The sequence below is a fragment of the Hordeum vulgare genome, chromosome 3H (genome assembly GCF_904849725.1).
Source record: "Hordeum vulgare subsp. vulgare chromosome 3H, MorexV3_pseudomolecules_assembly, whole genome shotgun sequence".
NCBI classification, from domain to species: Eukaryota; Viridiplantae; Streptophyta; class Magnoliopsida; order Poales; family Poaceae; genus Hordeum; species Hordeum vulgare.
The window spans coordinates 611,762,918-611,783,177 of record NC_058520.1 but is presented as its reverse complement, the minus strand read 5'-3'; the positions used below and the strand labels follow the sequence as shown (position 1 = coordinate 611,783,177).

General features: G+C 46.7%; 1 protein-coding gene and 2 non-coding genes across 3 annotated transcripts; all 3 read right to left on the bottom strand.

Moving 5' to 3' along the window:
• Positions 1-11,093: 11,093 nt before the first annotated feature.
• LOC123441120 (dnaJ homolog subfamily B member 1-like) lies at positions 11,094-12,952 on the bottom strand. The gene is made up of 3 exons (XM_045117635.1): positions 12,299-12,952; positions 11,897-12,216; positions 11,094-11,820 (listed from the first exon to the last, which is right to left on the bottom strand). The coding sequence occupies exons 1-3, from the start codon at positions 12,464-12,466 to the stop codon at positions 11,340-11,342; spliced, it is 969 nt and encodes a 322-aa protein (XP_044973570.1). The 5' UTR covers positions 12,467-12,952; the 3' UTR covers positions 11,094-11,339.
• Positions 12,953-16,672: 3,720 nt separating this feature from the next.
• On the bottom strand, positions 16,673-16,756 carry TRNAL-UAA. Its single transcript has one exon. It is a non-coding gene; the product is annotated as a tRNA-Leu (tRNA).
• A 1,970-nt stretch (positions 16,757-18,726) lies between these two features.
• Positions 18,727-18,810, bottom strand: TRNAL-UAA. The gene has a single exon. It is a non-coding gene; the product is annotated as a tRNA-Leu (tRNA).
• Positions 18,811-20,260: the final 1,450 nt, after the last annotated feature.

Here is a 20,260-nt window from a genome sequence, read left to right as displayed (position 1 = left end):
GGAGTACTCCCTACACCGTGTAATTAAGAGTGTTTTTAATACTAGTACTCAAAACACTCTTAAATTAGAGGACGGAGGGTGGACGGCACAAGCGGTCTTCCCGACTGGCTCGTGGCCCGCTCGGTTCGAACTGGCTCGGTCTTGGCCCGACCAAAAAAACAGCCAGTCCGGGACCTAGAAACAGGACCGAAAAAATATCGGTCCGGTCCGGTTAAAGCTCAGACCGACTGAGCGGACCGAGTTCGCCGGCGGCATGGCGGGAGTGTGGCCGGAGCATGGTGGGGCGTGGGGGAGCATGGCTGAGGCGTGTCCGCAGCATGGCGGGGCCCTGGCGGAGGCGTGGTAGGCCCATGGCGAGAGCTTGGCGACCTAGACATGGCGGGGGCGCAAGAAAATATCGTCATGTCCGTCTGCCGCCGCGGTGGCTGTTCATCCGCGTGAAAAATGGACTCTCTGGCTCCGGAAACCATGTGCATTGGATGCGGCCCATGGATCTATGGTTTGCACCAAAGAAATCAATGTGGGAGGTCCTACATCGCCGTATGAGGCGTGGTCTCTTTCATCATTGTCTGTCGGCCGTCGTGCCAGATTCTTCGTTCCTCTAGCTCCCTCTGGTTCTTGTTTAGCTCCTAGACATCTTTTTGATGAGATGTGCTTCCTCTAGCATCTATCCTTGATGAGCAGCCATTGTCGGAGCTTCATAGCGCGCTCTGTCCTTGTCTTGGCCGGTCCTCTCGGTCTGGCCCGAGCTCGGCCATTGCCATTCCGATCCCTGAAAAGTGATGGCGGTCCAGACACTGGCTCGGACCGGGATCGGACCGGCTCGGACTGTATCCACCCTGACACGCAATGCCCAATAGGTGGGGCATGAAGATATCCAACACTGTCTTTTCACCCGACGCAGAGCAAGAGATGCCTGGAGAGGTTTGGGACTGAACTAGACTGTGCGGCACGCAGTGGCTCAAGATAGATCAAAATTGATCACGTTGGAGGTGTTAGGCTGGACGGAGATGGGCTCAAATCTTACATTCTTAAAAAGTTGGTCCCAATTCTCTCAACATGCAAGGTGTTTATCTTATCATCCTACTAAGCAATGCATTTAAAACCATTTCTTCCATTAAGCCATGCAAAGTGCTTCACATAAGCACTCTCAACATGCAAAGTGTCCACCTCAACATCCCACTAAGCAATGCATTTAAGTATTTTTCTTCCATTAAATCATGTAAAATCTTCCACATAACCGAGTCATAAATTTAACTTATAAATTGCAACTAGTTTTTTATTAGTCGATGCATGTAATGATGCCACATCATATATTCATGTTAGCCATCCTTCACATTTTAGTTCGAAATAACATTTTTAACTGCAATTCAAAAGTTTTTTGGACACTTCATTTTATTGATTTTTAAGTTTATACTTTATTTTATTAGATTTAACAACTACTTACGCATGTTCTTAACAAAGCTATCGCAACAAGGCGCGGGGAAAGAGTCAACCTCACTATTCATGTTCAATTTTTTTTCAATGAAAAAGACACTCGTGTGGACAACCCCAAAAAAATAAAAAATAAACTCACATTATGCTACATATGTTTCAAAAATATTTTACAAATATAAACTAATCAAGTGTAATAAAGCTTATAGTACATTTGTATTTTCATGATTATATTGTTAACTGTAATATTCACACTCCACATAAGCAATTATCATCTAAATATGATTAACAAAAAAAATTATCATCTAAATATATAGCCAACAATTACTGTAGCAACGCACGGGTACATCTGATTTACAACCGTGACATCTGTGGATTCCGCACCGCAGAAATTCGTGTCATTAGCAATGGGCTGCATATACATGGCTAGCCACATTGGATGTAATAGCGTGCAAGTGCGATCAGAGTGTACCTTTGCAGTCGACGCGATCAAACAACCTGACAATTACCAGGGGCTAGATCTTGCGTTGTTGGCAGAGTGCAAATAAAGACTTATCAAGTGATTTTGCATAGGTGATCTTCACGCACTGCTTCAGGGAAGCGAATGCTACGGCAGATGAACTAGCTAGATATATATTGCTATAAATCGTCTAGTTCTAGCTATAAATCGGGACTAATGCTCCGCGGCACGCCATGTGGCAGGCGCTGGATCTTTAGTCCTGGTTTTTGCCCCGAACTGAAACTAGTAAGATGAACCGAACCGGGACCAATGCCCTATCAAACTGAACCGGGACCAATCTCTGGCATCGATCCTGGTTTTAGTTTGAACCGGGGCTAATATGATTTTGTGTTCCGGTCGAAAGACCCATTTTCTACTAGTGATGAGTCTATCCCTGATTTTATTTCTCACTTGCATGTAAATGACTCATCTATTGTCCGAGAAATAAAGTGGTCTTGCTGTCAATAAAATGTCTCAATGAAATGACCTAGCTAGAGCAATTGAGCGAAGATGATTGAGTGTTACCTAAGTTAGATGAAATAGATTGGAGAGAAGTATGTCTTGCATTCCTCTCATCAGTGATACATCTACATATAGGGGAAGGCTCCCGTCAGGTTAGGAGTGGAGCCGGTGGAGATCCTAGATTCTAGGTATTAGTTACAACGGTATTGCATGCATGTACAATATGCGTTAACACCCCCCGCAGTGGGAACTCCACCTTGGTGGACGTTTAAACTGGAGCGAAAATCATCAAACACCACCGTAGGAAGGCCCTTCGTGAAGATGTCGGCGTACTGCGATCCGGATGGCACGTGTAGCACGCGAGCTTCTCCCAGGGCGACATGATCCCGAATGAAGTGTAGGTCAATCTCAACATGTTTTGTTCGCTGGTGTTGGACGGGGTTGGAGGAGAGATACGTGGCGCTGATGTTGTCGCAATACACAATGGTGGCGCGAGATGGCGGGTGATGAATCTCGTGGAGGAGTTGGCGCAGCCATGTAGTTTCACCAACACAGTTGGCTACAGCTCAGTATTCGGCCTCGGCACTTGACCGAGAAACCGTGGACTGACGTTTGGAGGACCAGGAGACCAAGTTGGATCCAAGAAATACACAGAAGCCCGACGTGGACTTTCGTGTGTCCGGGCAACCGGCCCAGTCAGCGTCAGAGTAAGAAATGAGATCATGACACCGAGAAGGATAAAACTGGAGACCGTAGTGTGAGGTGCCCTTGAGGTAGCGAAGAATGCGTTTGACGAACTGGAGATGAGCTGTACGGGGGGCATGCATGAAGAGACACGCCTGTTGCACAACATAGGAGATCTCTGGGCGGGTGATGGTGAGATACTGGAGGGCACCAGCGAGGCTCCGGTAGTGAGTGGGATTGGAAAGAGGGTCACCATCAAGAGCAGAGAGTTTTGATTTTGTGTCGACTTGGGTGGAAATGGGTTTGCAATTGAGCATGCTGGCACGGTCCAAAATCTCGAAGACATACTGTTGTTGAGAGAGAAATAGGCCGGAAGTGTTGCGAATAACATTGACGCCAAGAAAATGGTGAAGATCACCTAGATCGGACATGGAAAATTCTGCCTTTAAGGAGGTTATTATGGAGGAGAGAGTGGCAGGGGTGTTGGCGGTGAGGATGATGTCATCTACATAGAGTAGTAGATAGGCGATAGTGGAGCCGTGGCGATAGATGAAAAGAGAGGTGTCACACTTGGAGGACACAAACCCCAGAGAGAGGATGTATGACCGGAAGCGCAAGAACCACATGCGTGGATCCTGTTTCAAACCATACAAGGATTTCTTGAGGAGGCATACATGGGAAGGGTGGGAGGGAGAGGCAAAACCTGCGGGTTGGGCGCAATAAACGGTCTCACCAAGTTCACCGTGAAGGAATGCATTCTTGACATCCAATTGATGGATGGGCCAAGAGTAGGCGGTGGCGATGCTCAAGATGACGCGAACGGTGGCCGGTTTGACAACCGGACTGAAGGTCTCAGCGTAGTCGACTCCCTCCTTTTGCGTGAAGCCATGAAGTACCCACCGGGCTTTGTAACGAGTCAGCGAGCCATCGGGGTTAAGCTTGTGGCGGAAGATCCATTTTCCGGTGACCACGTTGACACCTGCAGGACGAGGAACCAAACTCCAAGTATCGTTCTTAAGCAAAGCATTATATTCATCAAGCATGGCATGGTACCAATGGGGATCGGTAAGAGCTGTTTTGTATGTGGCTGGTAGTGGGGAAATAGAAGTGGAGGCGGTGAGAGAGAAGAGACGGCATGGCTGGGAGATACCGCGCTTTGCGCGGGTCTTCATTGCATGCGAATTCACGGGCGGGAGAACAGGGACGGTGGGGCGACGTGGAGGAGACGGAGTGGTGGTTGGTGATCGAGAGGAGGATTCGGTGGGCCCCGGGGCAGAAACAGCCGGGAATGGGGAGGTGGGAGAGGGAGCAGCGGGCGAATCAGAGTTGGTTGGGGACCCGAGGTTGTCGGCTGGCGGAGGAGGGGCGGGATGACCAGTAGTGGGGGTGGGGCCGCATGGGTTGGCGACGCGGGAGACCAGGTAGGTGCTGGTGGGTCGGGGGGCACCGAGGTAGGTGGATTTGGCAGATCCGAGGTAGGTGGGGTGGTGATCTCGGGAAAGATTGGGCGGGCAGGGCGAGGATTCGCTGCGGGGAGGGACGGTGTGGTCTGCTGTGTGGGAGGAGAGTAGGGAAAAGTGGACTCGTCAAAAATAACGTGGCGAGACACAATAACTTTGCGTGTTGCGAGATCAAAACATCTATAGCCTTTGTGTTCGAGGGGATAGCCGAGGAAAACACATGGAGTGGAGCGGGGGGCGAGTTTGTGAGCGGATGTGGCGTATAGATTTGGGTAGCACAAGCAGCCAAACACACGTAAGTGATCGTACCATGGAAGAACGCCAGTGAGAAGAAAGTACGGCGTGTGAGGAGAGGTTTGGGTGGAGGGACGCCGGTTGAGCAAGAGAGTGGCGGTGTGGAGAGCCTCGACCCAAAAGGGGGGTGGTAGGTTGGCATGAAGGAGAAGAGTGCGTACGACATCGTTGGTGGTATGGAGCATGCGTTCAGCCTTGCCATTCTGGGGTGAAGTGTGTGGTCAAGAGACGCGGTAGGTGATGCCATTGTTAGAAAAGAAAGTGCAAAGTGACGTGTTAATGAATTCGCCGTCGTTGTCACATTGCATGGTTTTGATAAGAGTGTTAAATTGGTGATAGATGTAAGTAAAAAATCGTTGGAGAGTAGGGGAGGTGTCAGATTTCTGGCGCAACGGGAAAGACCAAGAATAGTGAGTAAAGTCATCAAGAATAATAAGATAGTACTCAAAACCAGAAAAACTAACAACCGGAGCAGTCCAAAGATCACAGTGAATGAGATCAAAGGGAGCGGTGGTACAATTATTGGAAGAGGAAAAAGATAAACGGGGTTGACGCCCTAGCTGGCAAGCGGTACATGGTGTGTTGGACACTTTATTACAATCGGGAAGGAATTGCTTGGAGAGGGAAGCCAGGGCGGCTTTGCTAGGGTGGCCGAGTCGGTGATGCCACAAATTGGCAGTGGTGAGGTGGAGAGCCGAGGCGCCGGTCGAGGTGGTGCCGTAGAATGGATAGAGCGGGTCGGGACTACTGGACGTCATGATGAGATTCCTGGTTGGAAGATCCTTCACAAAGAAACCAGAGGGGTTAAATTCAACGGCAACATGGTTATCGCGAGAGAGTTTGCGAACAGCAATGAGATTTTGAACAATATCAGGACAGACAACAACATCATTAAGGGAGAGATTGGTGGGAGGTAGGGTTGTGGAGCCAGTGCCAATGATGGGAAGGCGAGCACCATTGCCAACAGTCACGCTTGAAGATATATGCTTTGGGAAAGGACGAAACGAGGAGAGATTACCAGGGTTGCCGGTGACGGGCGTGGTAGCACCGGAGTCGAGGATCCAGTCGGCGCCGAGGTTGGGAACGCCCTGCTGACTTGGGGCGTGATGGAACATAGCCGCCTGATCCCATGTGGAGGTGCCGGGGTGGTACGGGGCCGGCGCTGGAGGAGAGTGGAACGCTGGGGACGGACCAGAGAACATGAGGGGGTACGCCTGGGAGTGGACGTCGGGACGTGGACCCAAGACGCCGGCGGCGTTGGGAGGGACCCAGGCGGGGCGTGGTGCCGGTAGCGCCATGCCATATGGGGCGAAGTAGCCTGTCCACGGGACGGGTTGCGGGGGAGGGCCGCGACTAGCAGAGTCAGAGCGGCCATGGCCACGACCACCACCGCGACCACGGCCGCGTCCGCGATCACCGCCGCCAGAGCCGCGAGAACCGCCTGGACCGCCGTGTCCCCCAGGGTCGCCGGGCCACGGCCACCGCGATCACCGCGATCGCCACGGTCCTGTGAGGAGCCAGGGCCGCCAGAGATGGTGAGGGCGGCGGAGCCGGCCTCGGCAGCACGGAGGTTGATGTTGTATTCCGCGAGGTCCAGCCGAGAGCGCGTGGCGGCGAAGGAGGGCAGGGGAACCGCGTCACCGAGGAGGGTGCGGATGGTGTCGAGGCGGGCGTCGAGGCCATGAAGTAGCTGCATGGTGAGATCGTGGTCGGGGACAGGGTGACCCGTATCCGCGAGGCCATCGGCGAGGGCCTTCAGGCGGCGGGCGTAGTCAGATACAGGGAGATCGCCCTGTTTGAGAGTGCGAAACTGACGCGTGAGATGGAGATACTGGGCACCCTGGTTGGCCTGGAAATAGTCCCGGACGCGCGTCCAGGCGGTGTAGGCGTCGACGGTGCCGCCCATGATGAGATCGAGGAGGGAGTCAGCGAGGGTGAAGAGGATCCACAGCATGACGCGTTGATCGACGGCAAGCCAGGCAGCGTCAGGAGAAGGTGGAGGAGGACGGAGGACGTGGTCCTCGACGTGGTGTTGGCGAAGAACACAGGTGAAGAAGGTGCGCCACTTGATGTAGTTGTTGAGGGCAGGATCCAACTTGAAGGTTATGTGGTTGGAGATGTGATCTTGATGGAAATTGAGAAGGGAGTGGTCGGCAGCAAGTGGGGGTGCGGTGACCATGGTGGTGAGGACAGAAGAGGCAGCAGCGGTAGTGGTGGAGATGGCCGGGGAAGAAGCAGGGGGAGTGGCCGCGGCGGCCGTGGCAGCGGCAGGGAGCTGATCGCCGAGGATGTCCTCGAAAGCCATGGTATCTGATACAAGTTAGATGAAATAGATTGGAGAGAAGTATGTCTTGCATTCCTCTCATCAGTGATACATGTACATATGTCTTGAAATAGATTGAAGAGAAGGCTCCCGTTAGGTTAGGAGTGGAGCCGGTGGAGATCCTAGATTCTAGGTATTAGTTACAACGGTATTGCATGCATGTACAATATGAGTTAACAACCTAGTCCAATATATATGGTACGTAGTATTGGACTGTTTGTAATTAAAAGATTAAACAATGCTCGATCGATGCAACGCAGAGAGCGAAGTAAGCTTAAGAACGAACAAATCTCAGTCAGAAACCGGCGACGTCCTCCAGCACGAGCCGCAAGCGTAGCCCCGGAGGACGGCGAGACATGCAAAGGCGGCAGCCGCGAAAGCGAGGAACAAGGCGCCGATGATGATCGCGACGGTGGCCTCCTGCCCCACGGCCCCGGGCTGGAGGCCGCATGGGCATACGACGTACAAGCAGCCCGCTAGTATGCAGGAGATGCCGATGATAGTGGTCAAGACAGCACCGGACGCCAGGTTGCCGTTGCCGTCAGAGTCCACGCCGCCGCCGCCTTTGCCGTCCTCGAGATCCACGAACTCGTACTCCCCCGCCGCTGATTCTTCTTCTTCCTCTTCCTCCTCGGGTTGCTTCGACCGGTAGAAGCTGCTCCTGCGATGCAAAGAAAAAAGAGAAAAAAACAGAGGCTGGATTGGATCAATCGCGAACCTCTCTCAAGGTAAGTAGTAGGGGATGGGTTTCGATCGATGTGTACCTGAAAATCTTGGTCATCGAGTTAAGTAGCACAGAAACCGATCGGGGAAGAGAATCAAGCTTTCGGGTGGTTATGAGAAGGGAGAAACTAAGAAGGAGAGAGGGGTTTATATTTGCAAGATGGATGGATTATGTACGTCTCGTAGGCGATCACAACAGTACTGTCCGGCCGCACGCTAATTTGTCTGCAGACCGATTTTTTTTTTAAAAGTTGCGAATAAATCTGCAGATCGATTTGACTCTCGTGCTACTAATCCTAATCGCACTAGTCCATTCAATTCATTTAAAAAATGTTTGTGGAATTTCAGGAAAATATTTCTGAAATTTAATGATTGCTCGTATCATTTACTCTCTCCGTACGAAAATACTTGTCCTAGAAATGCATGTGTCTAGACTTATTTTAGTTATAGATATATCTATTTTATTTATTTCTAGAACAAGTATTTCCGGACGGAGGGAGTATAAAATACGGTACTTCCAAACAATGTCCATAACATTAAAAATAATGTTTACTAATTTCAAAAATAGGTCCGTGACATTTTGTAAAACAATTTGTGACATTTCAAAAATATTATACAGTGTGAACAATCACATGATTTTTTTTAAAATTTCATACCATTTAAATGCAACATTTATTGGAAAAATGTTTAACATGTACTCAATTTCTTTCCAAAACATGTAATTCAAATATTCGTATTTGAAAACTATTCAACGTGTTTTAAAAATTTATTCCATGTGCATTGAAAATTGTATAACATGTATTTAAAAAAGTAGACATATACTTAAAAAGGGAAACAAGAAACAATACTGATAAATAAATTAATAAAAAAAAGAGTGAAGAAAAACGCACTAAAGGTTCTATAATCGGTTCCTACCGAGCCTTCCCAAAACTGTATTAATGGGCCGCTCCACTAGAGTGGGCTCCCACCCAGCGCCATACGCGAGGTGGAGCTAACTTTGTGCATTAAGCAGACATAGCTTCCGCGTAACTGTTATAACGAGAGAGAAACTAGTTAGCAAGCGCTCTTTCGACAGCCTTATAGCGATCGCTTTCGCACGCCGTCATTTGACGCGTTTCCAGCCGCCGTCATGTGTCGCATTCTGAGCGTTTCCTTCGGATTTCTTGTTTTATTTTCTCGCACGCGTATTCGCCTTTCTGAGTGGTTTTTTCCGAATATTTTTGGTGTTATGGTTTTTCACCGGTTTTTCGTAACTTTTGGACAGGAAAAAGAATTTTAACTTTTTTTTACGTTTTCTGTTTTTTTTCGAGAGGCACGGTTTTGCTTCCGCTAGAGGCACGATTTTCCTTCGTGAGAGTCACGGCCGTGCCTCTCGAAAAGGAAAAAAACTCGTTTTTTTTTTTTGCAAGAGGCACGGTTTTGCTTCCGTGAAAGGCACGTTTTACCTTCGGGAGAGACACGTCCGTGCCTCTTTTTTTGCGAGAGGCACGGTTTTGCCTTTGCGATAGGCACGCGCCGTGCCTCTCCTAAAAGGGGAAAAAAACGTGTTTTCTGTTTTTTTGCGAGAGGCACGGTTTTGCTTCCGTGAAAGGTACGGTTTTATCTTCGCGAGAGGCACGCCCCTGAAAAGAAAAAAACGTGTCTTCTGTTCTCTTTTTTTCTGCGAGAGGCACGGTTTTGCCTTCGCAAAGAGACACGACCTGTGCCTCTCAGAAAGGGGGAAAACGTGTTTTCAGTTTTTATTTTCTATCGCGTGAGGCATAGTTTTATCGTCCGGTTTTTTTCTTTTGGTTTTTTTCGTGAAAAGAAAAATTCATCAAAACATATCAATATGGGATCTAGTTTTGAAGATCTCGACGCGAGAAAGCCAATGATGAAAACGGTTCGAGATTTGGACGCATGGTTTAGGAGATAAAACATTTTGAAAATACGGATCTACGAAAAAATGGAAAACTCCCAGGTTGCGACAAATGGCACGCATGCAGAGCGTCATTTGTCGCAACCGTGGAGGTGATAATAATCGTTGAAAGGTGTACTCGCTAATTAGTGATTTTGTTACAATGATCACATCAATCCTAAGATTCCCATGCATGAAAAATAGGCTGATATTGTCTAGCCCGTGGGCACTTTTTAGAAAGAAAAAAAACTGAAAACATAACTCTTCAATAATTTTTTGAAATATAGCGCAAGAACTATTTTATATAGTAGCAAAATTCCTTCCCAAACATTAATAAAATTGCAAATCGACCTGTGCTTCAATAGTTAGGAGGACATCGGTATCCTCTGCCCGTCAGAGTTCAAGTCCCAGACTTGACATTGGTGTTGCATTTTCCTGGAATTGTTCGAGGCCATCCGACGATGTGCGTTCAGTGGGAGGAGGCGTTCCCGTCGACTACAAAGTCGTCTGTGGCGACTTCGTGAATCTCAAGATAATGTGCCGGCTCAGTCTCTTGAAGGTGCTCGTAGAGGTAGGGTGTGCGTGTCTGCGTTCATAAGGGTGAGTGTATGCTCGTGTATGTGAGTCTCTTTGATTGTACTCGGCTAAAAAATCAGTAATAACATTCACATATCTAATAAGAATTGTTTTCTTATTTGAAATGTGTCTATGTAATATTTAAAATTTATTCACTTTATATGACAAACATTTAATATATTTTAAAAATAAACCATGCATTTGAGAATATTTATTCATGTGTGTTACATTACTGGTTTATGTGTATTAAAAAGATGTTCATGTATTTCTTAAAATTTGTTTATATAACTCCACACCCCCAATGGAAAAAGAGAAAACAGGTAAACATATATCAATTAAAAAGTAGAAAAAAGGAAAACATAAAAGACCAATAAGGAGAAGAAGAAAAAACAGAAAATATAAAATCCCCAAAACTATGAAGGAAAACTAAACCCACCTTATTGGGCCCGGTCCATCTGCAGGGTGATGTGGTTGTGATGCACTTACATGCCGCAATGAACGCAGGAAAATTAAATAATAAGTTGAATTAGCAAGCTTATTTTAATTTTCATGATGATTTATTTTGAATTGGAAAATGTGGGGGAAGGCCCCAGAAGTTATGATGAAAAATACATGTATCGATGCCTTGAGAGATACGGTAGGTTTATCTGTCGGCCTCTATCTTTTGTGATGGTGCTCAGTGTTGAAATATCACAAAACAAATGGGTGGTCCATTTTGTATGGGACACATACACATAACATCCTTCTTTACTTGCATATTTTTTTCAGATTTTTTCAAAACCGAAAAATATGAATTTTGAATTTTTCAAAAGTTTTGGCCTCCATGAACACCAAGCTCCAAACTTCCGTTCTCCTATTGGCACGCCCTAATAAATTTGGCTATATCCACCACAGTTGCTGGTGATGTAGAGCTCTATTTAATTACAAACATAATATAAGCTGCCATTAAAGCTTTTCATAAGAAAAGAAAAAACATATCATGATGTCTCAGACGTCTGTGCTTGAAGCGGCGTCGGCCTCCAGGATTCGCTTCATCTGCAGGCGCGCATCGCGCTTGAGCCGGTCCGGGAACGTGACATCGAAACGAATTCTGAGGCTTCCCCGGCGGCCGGGCTCGCGGGCGATGGGCATGCCCTCCATCGGCACCACGAGCTCGTAGCCGGGGCGAACCATGGGGGCTTCCTCCTCCTGGCCGCCGCCGACGTCCACCGCCAGCTCCCGGCCGTCGAGGGTGGGGAGCACGATCACCGTGCCCAGGGCCTCCGCGAGGGTGAGACGCACATCTGTGACCAGGTCGTTCCCGTCGCGGCGGTACATGTGGTGCGGCCTTTCGTCGACGGCGAACACCAGGTCGGCTGAGAGCTGGTTCCACTGCTGGTTGCCCTTGCCAGGGAACGTGATCTTGGTGCCCTTCTTCCACCCCGGCTTCACCTCGATCGATAGAACCTCCGACTCCGTCTTCATCCTCCTACGAGACATGTCACCTCAATCGATAAAACTAATTCGGTCAGCATCCAAACAGAACATCTTGTGTATATATTTACCCGCTGGAGTCGACGACATTCCTGGAGATCTTCATATTTTTTGTGACGCCCGTGTAGAGTTCCTCCAGCGTGCACGCCAGTTTGGTCTCCACCGGCGGTGGTGGCGTCCCGACGCCCTGATCTCCGGTGCCGTAAGTACGTCCCAAGCCGCCGCCGTCCCACGCCGTCCGCTGTCTGCCCCGCACGTTATTGCAGTACGTGAAGGGCGTGCTTCCGAAGAACTCGGCGAAGATGTCGTCGGCGGGCTGCTGTGGCGGGCCCTTGAGCCCCTCCTCCCCATACTGGTCGTACACCGCCCTCTTACTGGCGTCGCTGAGAACCTGATCACGCAAAGCAAAACGATCAAGCAGTACACGAAGATTCCATCCATTGTTCAGAATGCATGGATGAACAAGAGCGTACGTTGTAGGCTTGGGTGATGTCCTTGAACTTGGCCTCGGAGTCCTTGTCGCCGATGGGGTTCTTGTCCGGGTGCCACCGCATGGCCAGCCGCCGGTAGGCCCTGCGGAGGTCGTCGTCGGTCGCGCTCCGGTCGACATTCAGGATCTCGTAGTAGTCCACCGATCCCATCGTGAACCGTAATGAAGATGCATGACAAGAACGAGTAGTTCTCCGGGTCCCCGATCGATAACAAATATAATTTCTTGTGTATGTGTGTACTTACTTATTGGGGAATTTGGGTGTATGGCGATTGACAGTTGTTCGGTTGCATGGATTACCAGATGAAATGGGAGATGAACGAGACCAGTGCTAGCATGAAAGATCGCCAAAGGAAGACGATGCTCCGGAGTTTCAAGGTACACAACATTTGATCGATCTGACCAAACAACTCAACCAAACATCCTAACAAAAAATGCTCGCTCGAAAGATCGCTGAATGAAAGAGGAGGCTCACATTTGATTGATCAAGCAAACAAGATTGAATTGAAGAAGCTGGTGCTGTTTACTCACAATTAGAGATCTGTTCGAGGCCAGAGGAGAATGGGAATTGAGAGCATTTCTGTCCATGTGTTTCTCCATGCTTTATTTGGAGGCTGTCAAAGAATAGGAGGAGAAAAGCCCGTGGTACAAAAGATCACGCGTGCTTGTCCTTTACGTGATTGTCATATGACCCTAAATCAGGGATCTCGAAGAGAAAGGGGATCAGGAGTAGGTGAAAACTTGGGGAAGAAGGAGATCGCGCAGATGGAGAAACATAATGTTCTTGTCGATTTGCTGACGAGTTCAATGATCAACTCTGGTTCATATCTATTGGGATTATGTGTCATGCAACTATATTCACATGGCCTTCTATTATTAATATGCAGAATATGACATTATGGAATTATACTTGTGTCTCTGCGTGGAAATGCTTGTTTGTTAGGAAAACGTTTTCATACGGTGCGCCGGCAAAAACTTCGATCGGTCCCAAACGATAGAAGCCCATCGTAATACGGTGCGCCGGCCAAAACTTCGATCGGTCCCAAACGATAGAAGCCCATCGTACGCCTCGCGCGACCACTCGCCCCCGCTTTATCTTCTTCCTCCCTACCTTCTTACTCCCTACGCTCATCGTCTTCGTCCTTCAGATCCCGCAGCCGGCTAGCCTCAATCCCACGCAGGTCCATACCTCCAACCCTAGCGCCCCGACGAGCTGGCGTTGGAAACCGGCATGGATATACCATCCGCGAGATGCTGGAACCATCTCCCGGAGATGCTACAACCACGGTCCAGGGATGCTCCGACGAAGAACGGCGAGCATGGTAACCGCTGGATGGTGAAGACGGAGCGGAGCTGCCCTTAGCGAAAAATAAACGTCGCAGTTTTGCCTACATGTATCAACCAGCATCGTATTTTGGTACAACCCCCATGTTATTTTGCTACAATCGGCGTCACATTTTGCTACAACACAAAGCCGACATCGTAGTTTTGCTACGAGTATGGTCTCATTTTGCTACAAACCCAACTGACGTTTTGCTACGGCGACCGGCGTCGAGGGCCCCATCCAGTAGCATGGGGCGGTGGAGGGAGGATGTCCAAATAAGGGGGTGATGGCCGGCGGCCGGGAGGACATCGAGGCGATAGAGGGCAGCGTCCGCGCGGAGAGGAAGAAGGAGATGGGAAAGTCAACGTGCGCAGATCGGACGGCTGGAGCTCGCGGCATCGGGCGGGTAGGGTGTACCTGCTGAACTGTTGGACCGGCGCCCCGACGCTTAGCACTCGCCTATTTGTTTGGCATGGAATATTAAGTGGGGAAAGATTTGGAGGCTGATGATAGGTTAGGGGTGGACTCCCACTACTAGAATATGAGATTTTGTGAGTTCTAAATGTTTGCGGAGTGCACTTATCGGGGAATTAGGCAACGGATTTTTTGCCAGGTTTTTCTTTTGCACTGGGCAAAGAAATCTTTGACGAGTTCTTTTTCTTTTGCACTGGGCAAAGAAATCTTTGAGCAGTTCTTTTTCTTCTACACTGGGAAAATAGTTCTTTGCTGAGATCTTTTTCTTTTTGCAATCGGCAAACCTTTTGTATTTTCTGAATTTTCCTGTCCTTCTCTTTGTCAAGTGTATTTTTATTGCACATGGCAAGCTTCTTTTTTTTTTCATTTTCGTCTTCTTACAATTGTTTCTTTTCTTTTGTAATTATCTATTTTCCTTTTTTGTTTTATGTTCCTTTCTTTTCTAAAGTATTTATTTTATAAGTAAAATACACTGGAGGTCTTAAAAATATTTCACGTATGTCAAGTAGGTCTTAAAAGTTTGAAACGGTTCACCGCGTATCCTAAATGTGTGTAAATCCACTGGAGGTCCTAAACGTATTCCAAGTGTATCAAGTAGGTTTTTAAAGTCACGAATAAAAATACACATATAGGACCCGTGGTGAACGGCTTTAAACTTTTAAGACCTACTTGACACACTTGAAATACTTTTAGGAGCTTCGATGAACTTTACTCTTATTTTATTCCACTCCTCTCTATCTTCATTTATAGGCAATCAGTGAATTTTGTATGGACGGGACATTTTAGTGAATATAATAAAATTGTGCTGATGCGACTCATGCTTGATCCGCTGGCATTGAATATTTTTTTCTACACTCAATGTATGTCATTACATGATCGATGTAATAATTTGGCATCTTTCGGAGTCTATTTGCTATATTTAAATCATTAAGTGCATCTGTCGGCATATAATGAATATAATTCAAATTTAAACTACCAATGGATGAAAAAGTTAGCAAATGTTTTCTTGATAAATATTATATGTGTTCCTGAGTCCACGTTTAATTCTTATACAAGAAAATGGAAGTAACTCCAAATAGGAGGGCGCCTAGACTTGACCTAGAACATGGAGTTTTGGGTTTTTTTAATTAAGAAAAATGCAAACGAACTCCGAAAAACATGAAACATTGCATGGTGTCATCATATGATCCTGCGGGGCGTGGTCAAAAATTAAGAAGGATTCGTAAATGTTATGGCATACATTGCTTAGAACCCGAACCATCTCCGAGGAAGAAACATGGTTTTGAGAGAGAATGTGTCTAATTTGAAGGCGAAGCCACCGATGCTTCATCCGTTGGCATTGGAATTTGGTATACACTCAAGACACACCATTACATGATCTATGTAAAAATTCGACATCTTTTGGAGTGAGTTAGTTATATATCAATCATTGAAGTGCATTTCTAGACATTTAACGAATAAAATTTAAATTTGAACTATGAATGTAGGAAAAAGTTGACAAAATTGGATTGGAAAGTCGTATATATGTTCTTGAGTGAATATTAAGGTCATATACAAGAAAATGAAAGCAATTTCAAACATGTGGGCGCTAAGACTTGACCATGAACATGGAGTTTTGGGCTTTAAAATTTTGAAAAATCCAAATAAATTCTGAAAAGCATGAAACTTTGCATGGTGTCATCACATGGTCCCTGTAGAGCGTGTTAAAATTTTGAGAAGGTTTCACAAAATTTATTAAGTAAATGGCTTAGAAATCGAACCATCTCTCAAGAAGAAACGTGGTTTCAAGAGAGTATGTGTCTAATTTGAAAGCAAAACGACCGATTGTTCATCCGTTGGCATTGATATTTTTTTCTGTACTCAGGACACATCATTACATGATCTATTTCAAATTTTGGCATATTTTGGGGTCCGTTTGATATATTTAAACCGTTATGTAAGTTTCTAGACATTTAGCAAATATAAATAAGATTTGAACTACCGATGGATAAAAAAGTTAGCAAAAATGCATTAAAAATCACATATGTGTTCTTTAGTGCATATTTCAGCCTTATACAAGAAGGAAATAAATTTCAAAAATGAGGTTGCTTAGATTCGACAGCAAACATTGAGTTCTGTCATTTTTAATTCCAAAAAATACAAACGAATTCCGAAAAAGATGAAATTTTGCAGGGTACACTCCTATGACATCTAAAAGCTATGATAAGAAATTGAAATTGTTTGTCCAGGTACCATGAAAATGTGCAAACGAGTAGTATATACCATAGGTGTGTGCATATTTTTTCCAGAAATTTTTTAAACTTAAAAAGAGATCTTAAAATCTTTCAAAAACCGGGCTAAATGGAGCTCGGGAGGCAAGCACAATATCGGCATGCTTGTGTGCTGCATACATGTATTATCAGTACGTATATGGAGAACCCTTTGTCTTGAAGACTTCCACGAAAGGTACTACTGGTTAGATTGCTTGGGTGTTAAAAGGAACATCAACTAATGGAGGACGATTCAAATCTTTTAATTTAATATTAAAAAGAAATATACAAAAAAGAATATAAAATGGTGTGCTGGCTGTGGGGTTCGAACCCACGCGCAGCTTGACTGCAGAAGATCTTAAGTCTTCCCCCTTAACCACTCGGGCAAACCAGCAACTGTTGATTAATTGCACAAAACGGAATCATGTCATGCAAACTAAGTATACCTTATAGCATGTGAAGCCGGCCCGTATAAAGCCGCGAACCGCAAAATAACCGTCAAAATACGGGTCAGCACGGAAAATGCAACCCGATCAGACCCTGCAAACGCGTCCGATCCGTAAATTTTTTAGGGGTGCAGCAAAATCCCCTCCCTGACTCGAGAAAACACAGGTTTCCGCCTCGCCCCTTCGATGCCCCGTATCCCAAGAAAGCGGTTGGCGGGAGAGACATTCAGCCTGCGCCCTTTCCCCACCCCCTTCCACCGTCGCCCACCATTGGTTCCGCCCGTTCGCCGTTGGCGATTCCGGCCAAATCTGCGGGCGGAATCGTGCCGGGGGGCGCCCCTGCCCTCTTCCGCCGAACCGCTGCACCGGCTCCTCAGATCCCACAATCCACCGTGGTCGGAGAGCCACCGTCGGGGATGGAGTTGAGCCCGTGCGAGAAGTTTTTCCTCGACGATTCATCCGATTCGGACGACTCGGAAGTTGATACGATGCTTCTCACCTTTCGTCAGCAGACTTTGGTGATGGCCCTTGCTGTGAAGGAGCACGAAGACGAGAACAGAAAGAGGCGGCGAGGATCGATCATCGGGCGCCTTTGCATTCCTCGAAATCGTCATCTCGGGAACGAGATGTTGATGCAAGACTACTTCGCCGACAATCCAACAGATACGCCGCACCTCTTCCGGAGAAGGTACCGTATGCGCCAATGTGGGTAGCCATATCAAACCAGCTAGAGACCCTAACCGAATTAGAGCTTTTCTTCACACCTACAAGGAGATTGAAAATGCAAACACCCACTCTCAACTTTATAAAGATCTCATTGAGCACCATTGGCAAAGGGCTCGGCAGTAACACATTCTATTTTTTCATTCATTTTCATTTTATTCATATGTAATTCGTATACGGGACAAATTTTATATTGAATTATTTCATTTTCTACGGTGATTTGAATAATTATTGTGTTGTAATATTGCCATTTTCCTTATATTGCACATTGGTAATTCTGATTTACAGGGTTTTCGGTTTACGGGTCGACGCGGCGACGCCTGAGTAGACCCCGCATAGCCGACCCGTAAAAGAGCATATTCTGCAAATATCCTTTTATACGGATCCGTTTTACGGGGTCTGCTGTCCGCGCCTGCGTCAGCTCGCAAAACCGTTTTTCCGCAAACTGTAAACGAGTTTTACGGGTTGGCTTTATAGAGGGTCTGCTAGAGATGCTCTTAGATAGTTAGATTTCTTGTGGTTGAATGAATGCACTAGGGTTCAAGTACTAGATTGTTCATTGATGCTCCCACTTTTATAGATTTTTTTAGACTTTTTGACAATGTTTCTTCAGCGGGAGGAAACGTTCCGGTCAACTACGGGGCACCTGTGATAATTTCGTCAATCTTAAGATATTATGTCGGCTCAATATCACGTAGGTGATCATAGTGATAATGTGGGCACATGTGCGTTTATAGGGGTGAATGTATGATTTTATTTTATTTTATTAGCTTGCAACAAATATGTTTCACCATGAAACTCTTCAGACGAGTAGTATACACCATAGGTATGTGCATATATTTTTAAGAATTTTTGAAAACTTAAAAGACAGATTTTTCAATCTTTGGGAAACCGGACTAAATGGAGCTTGGGAGCCAAACACAATATCCGCGTACTTGTGTGCAACTCCCTTCATCCGAAAAAGCTTATCCCAAGTTTGAGGGACAATCTTTTTCGGACGAAGGGAGTATATACATGTATTATCACTACGTATGTGGAGAACCTTTTTTATTGGACACTGCCGCAAAATGTACTACCGGTTAGATTGCTTCGGTTTTAAAAAGAAACATAAACTAATGGAGTTGTTTTATATGTCAAATGAGGACGTTCAAATCTTTTAATTCAATATTAAAAAAGGAAGATAAAGAAATGATTCTGCTGGCTGTGGGGTTCGAACCCACGCGCAGCTTGACTGCAGAAGATCTTAAGTCTTCCCCCTTAACCACTCGGGCAAACCAGCACGTTTTCTCCTCGTATCATTAGCCGTACTCATGACCAGTACATTTTTTTGTTTCCATCTTTTGAACCAATAAACATGCGGGGTGTGTTATCCAATAGGATCACAAATCGTCACTAAGGCTATGTTTGGTTTGTAGTTTTTCTGCTAAATACACTTGTAAAAAATACAAACATCCCTTGGTCGTTTTGGTTTCCGGTTGAAAATTGCTTTGTATGGTTATTTACACCGGTAAGTTAAATACGTCTGTATTAAAATACATACATACCAAGAGCGCCCTAAATGTTCGGCCGGATTGGCCAGACAATTTTTTTGCTATACAACGAGGGTTAACTGATTTGTTTGGACTGGTTCAAATGTCAAAAACCGGAACCAAACATAAGGGGATTTGCAGACGTTCGTATCTCCACTACGTCCGGTCCACCAAAAAAATCTCACCCACAACCTCGGCATTTGGACATTCCCACCACCACTGCCTCGGCATTTGGACATTCCCACCACCATTTTTGCAATAAAACATGCCCTTTCCCACTACCTCCACCCCAATTGCCCTCCCCCACCGCATCACCACCGCCATGATGGAACTGCAGCAAGAGGACCCGACATAGACAATCGTCGTCCCGCTAGAGTCGGAGGACCCCGAGCGTGGTGACCCCTGCAAGGTCGCGTATGCGGAACGCAAGAACGGCCGCTACAAGGCAAGGAAGAAGGTGGGCGGTGCACCGACGGCTGGTCAGGGCAGGCCTCCACATGCACTCTAGCATTGTCCGAGCAATCAACAACGATGTCATCCCAATTGAAGTCGCCCTACTAGCTAGGCTACTACTATGCATCCCATCACCTTGGTCTGACTAACATGCATCAACTGCCGCAACAGTCTGCGTCCTCCGACATCAAGTCCAGCTCACTACCGACATCAACAATGACCACGTCTTGGAGTCGCACTCGTCAGGGCTTGTCCGGCCACAAATGTCAGCTATGGACCCATCGTCCGGTTTCGTAGATAAGATCCTCAGTGCCCGGTCATTGTTCGCCATAATGCCTCATCCAAGTGTGACAGTAGCGGAGGACGAGGAGAGGATGGACATTATCGATGGCAGAAGCGGCTATGAAGATGGACAAGTGTGGATGACAATCAACTGCAGCCGGACTCCCAGTAGACGTGTACCCGACAGTTGGATACCCAATGGCCTAACATGGATCCGGATGAGCAGTGGGCGCTAGGTGACGACCCAAAGAATAAGAGGGGATTAAATTTCTCTCTAAAGGAGAATGAATTGTCGTGTGAGGCATGTTTGGCCTCTAGTATCTATTTCTTTGAGGGCATGTAGCAAAGGGGCACAACATTTTGGCAAAGCATGCATGTTTGGTTTCACGAGAAAAAGCTCTATGATTCCTACCGCAAGCAAGTGATCCATTAGCGCAATGCAAAGTCGCTCACCCATCGATGATA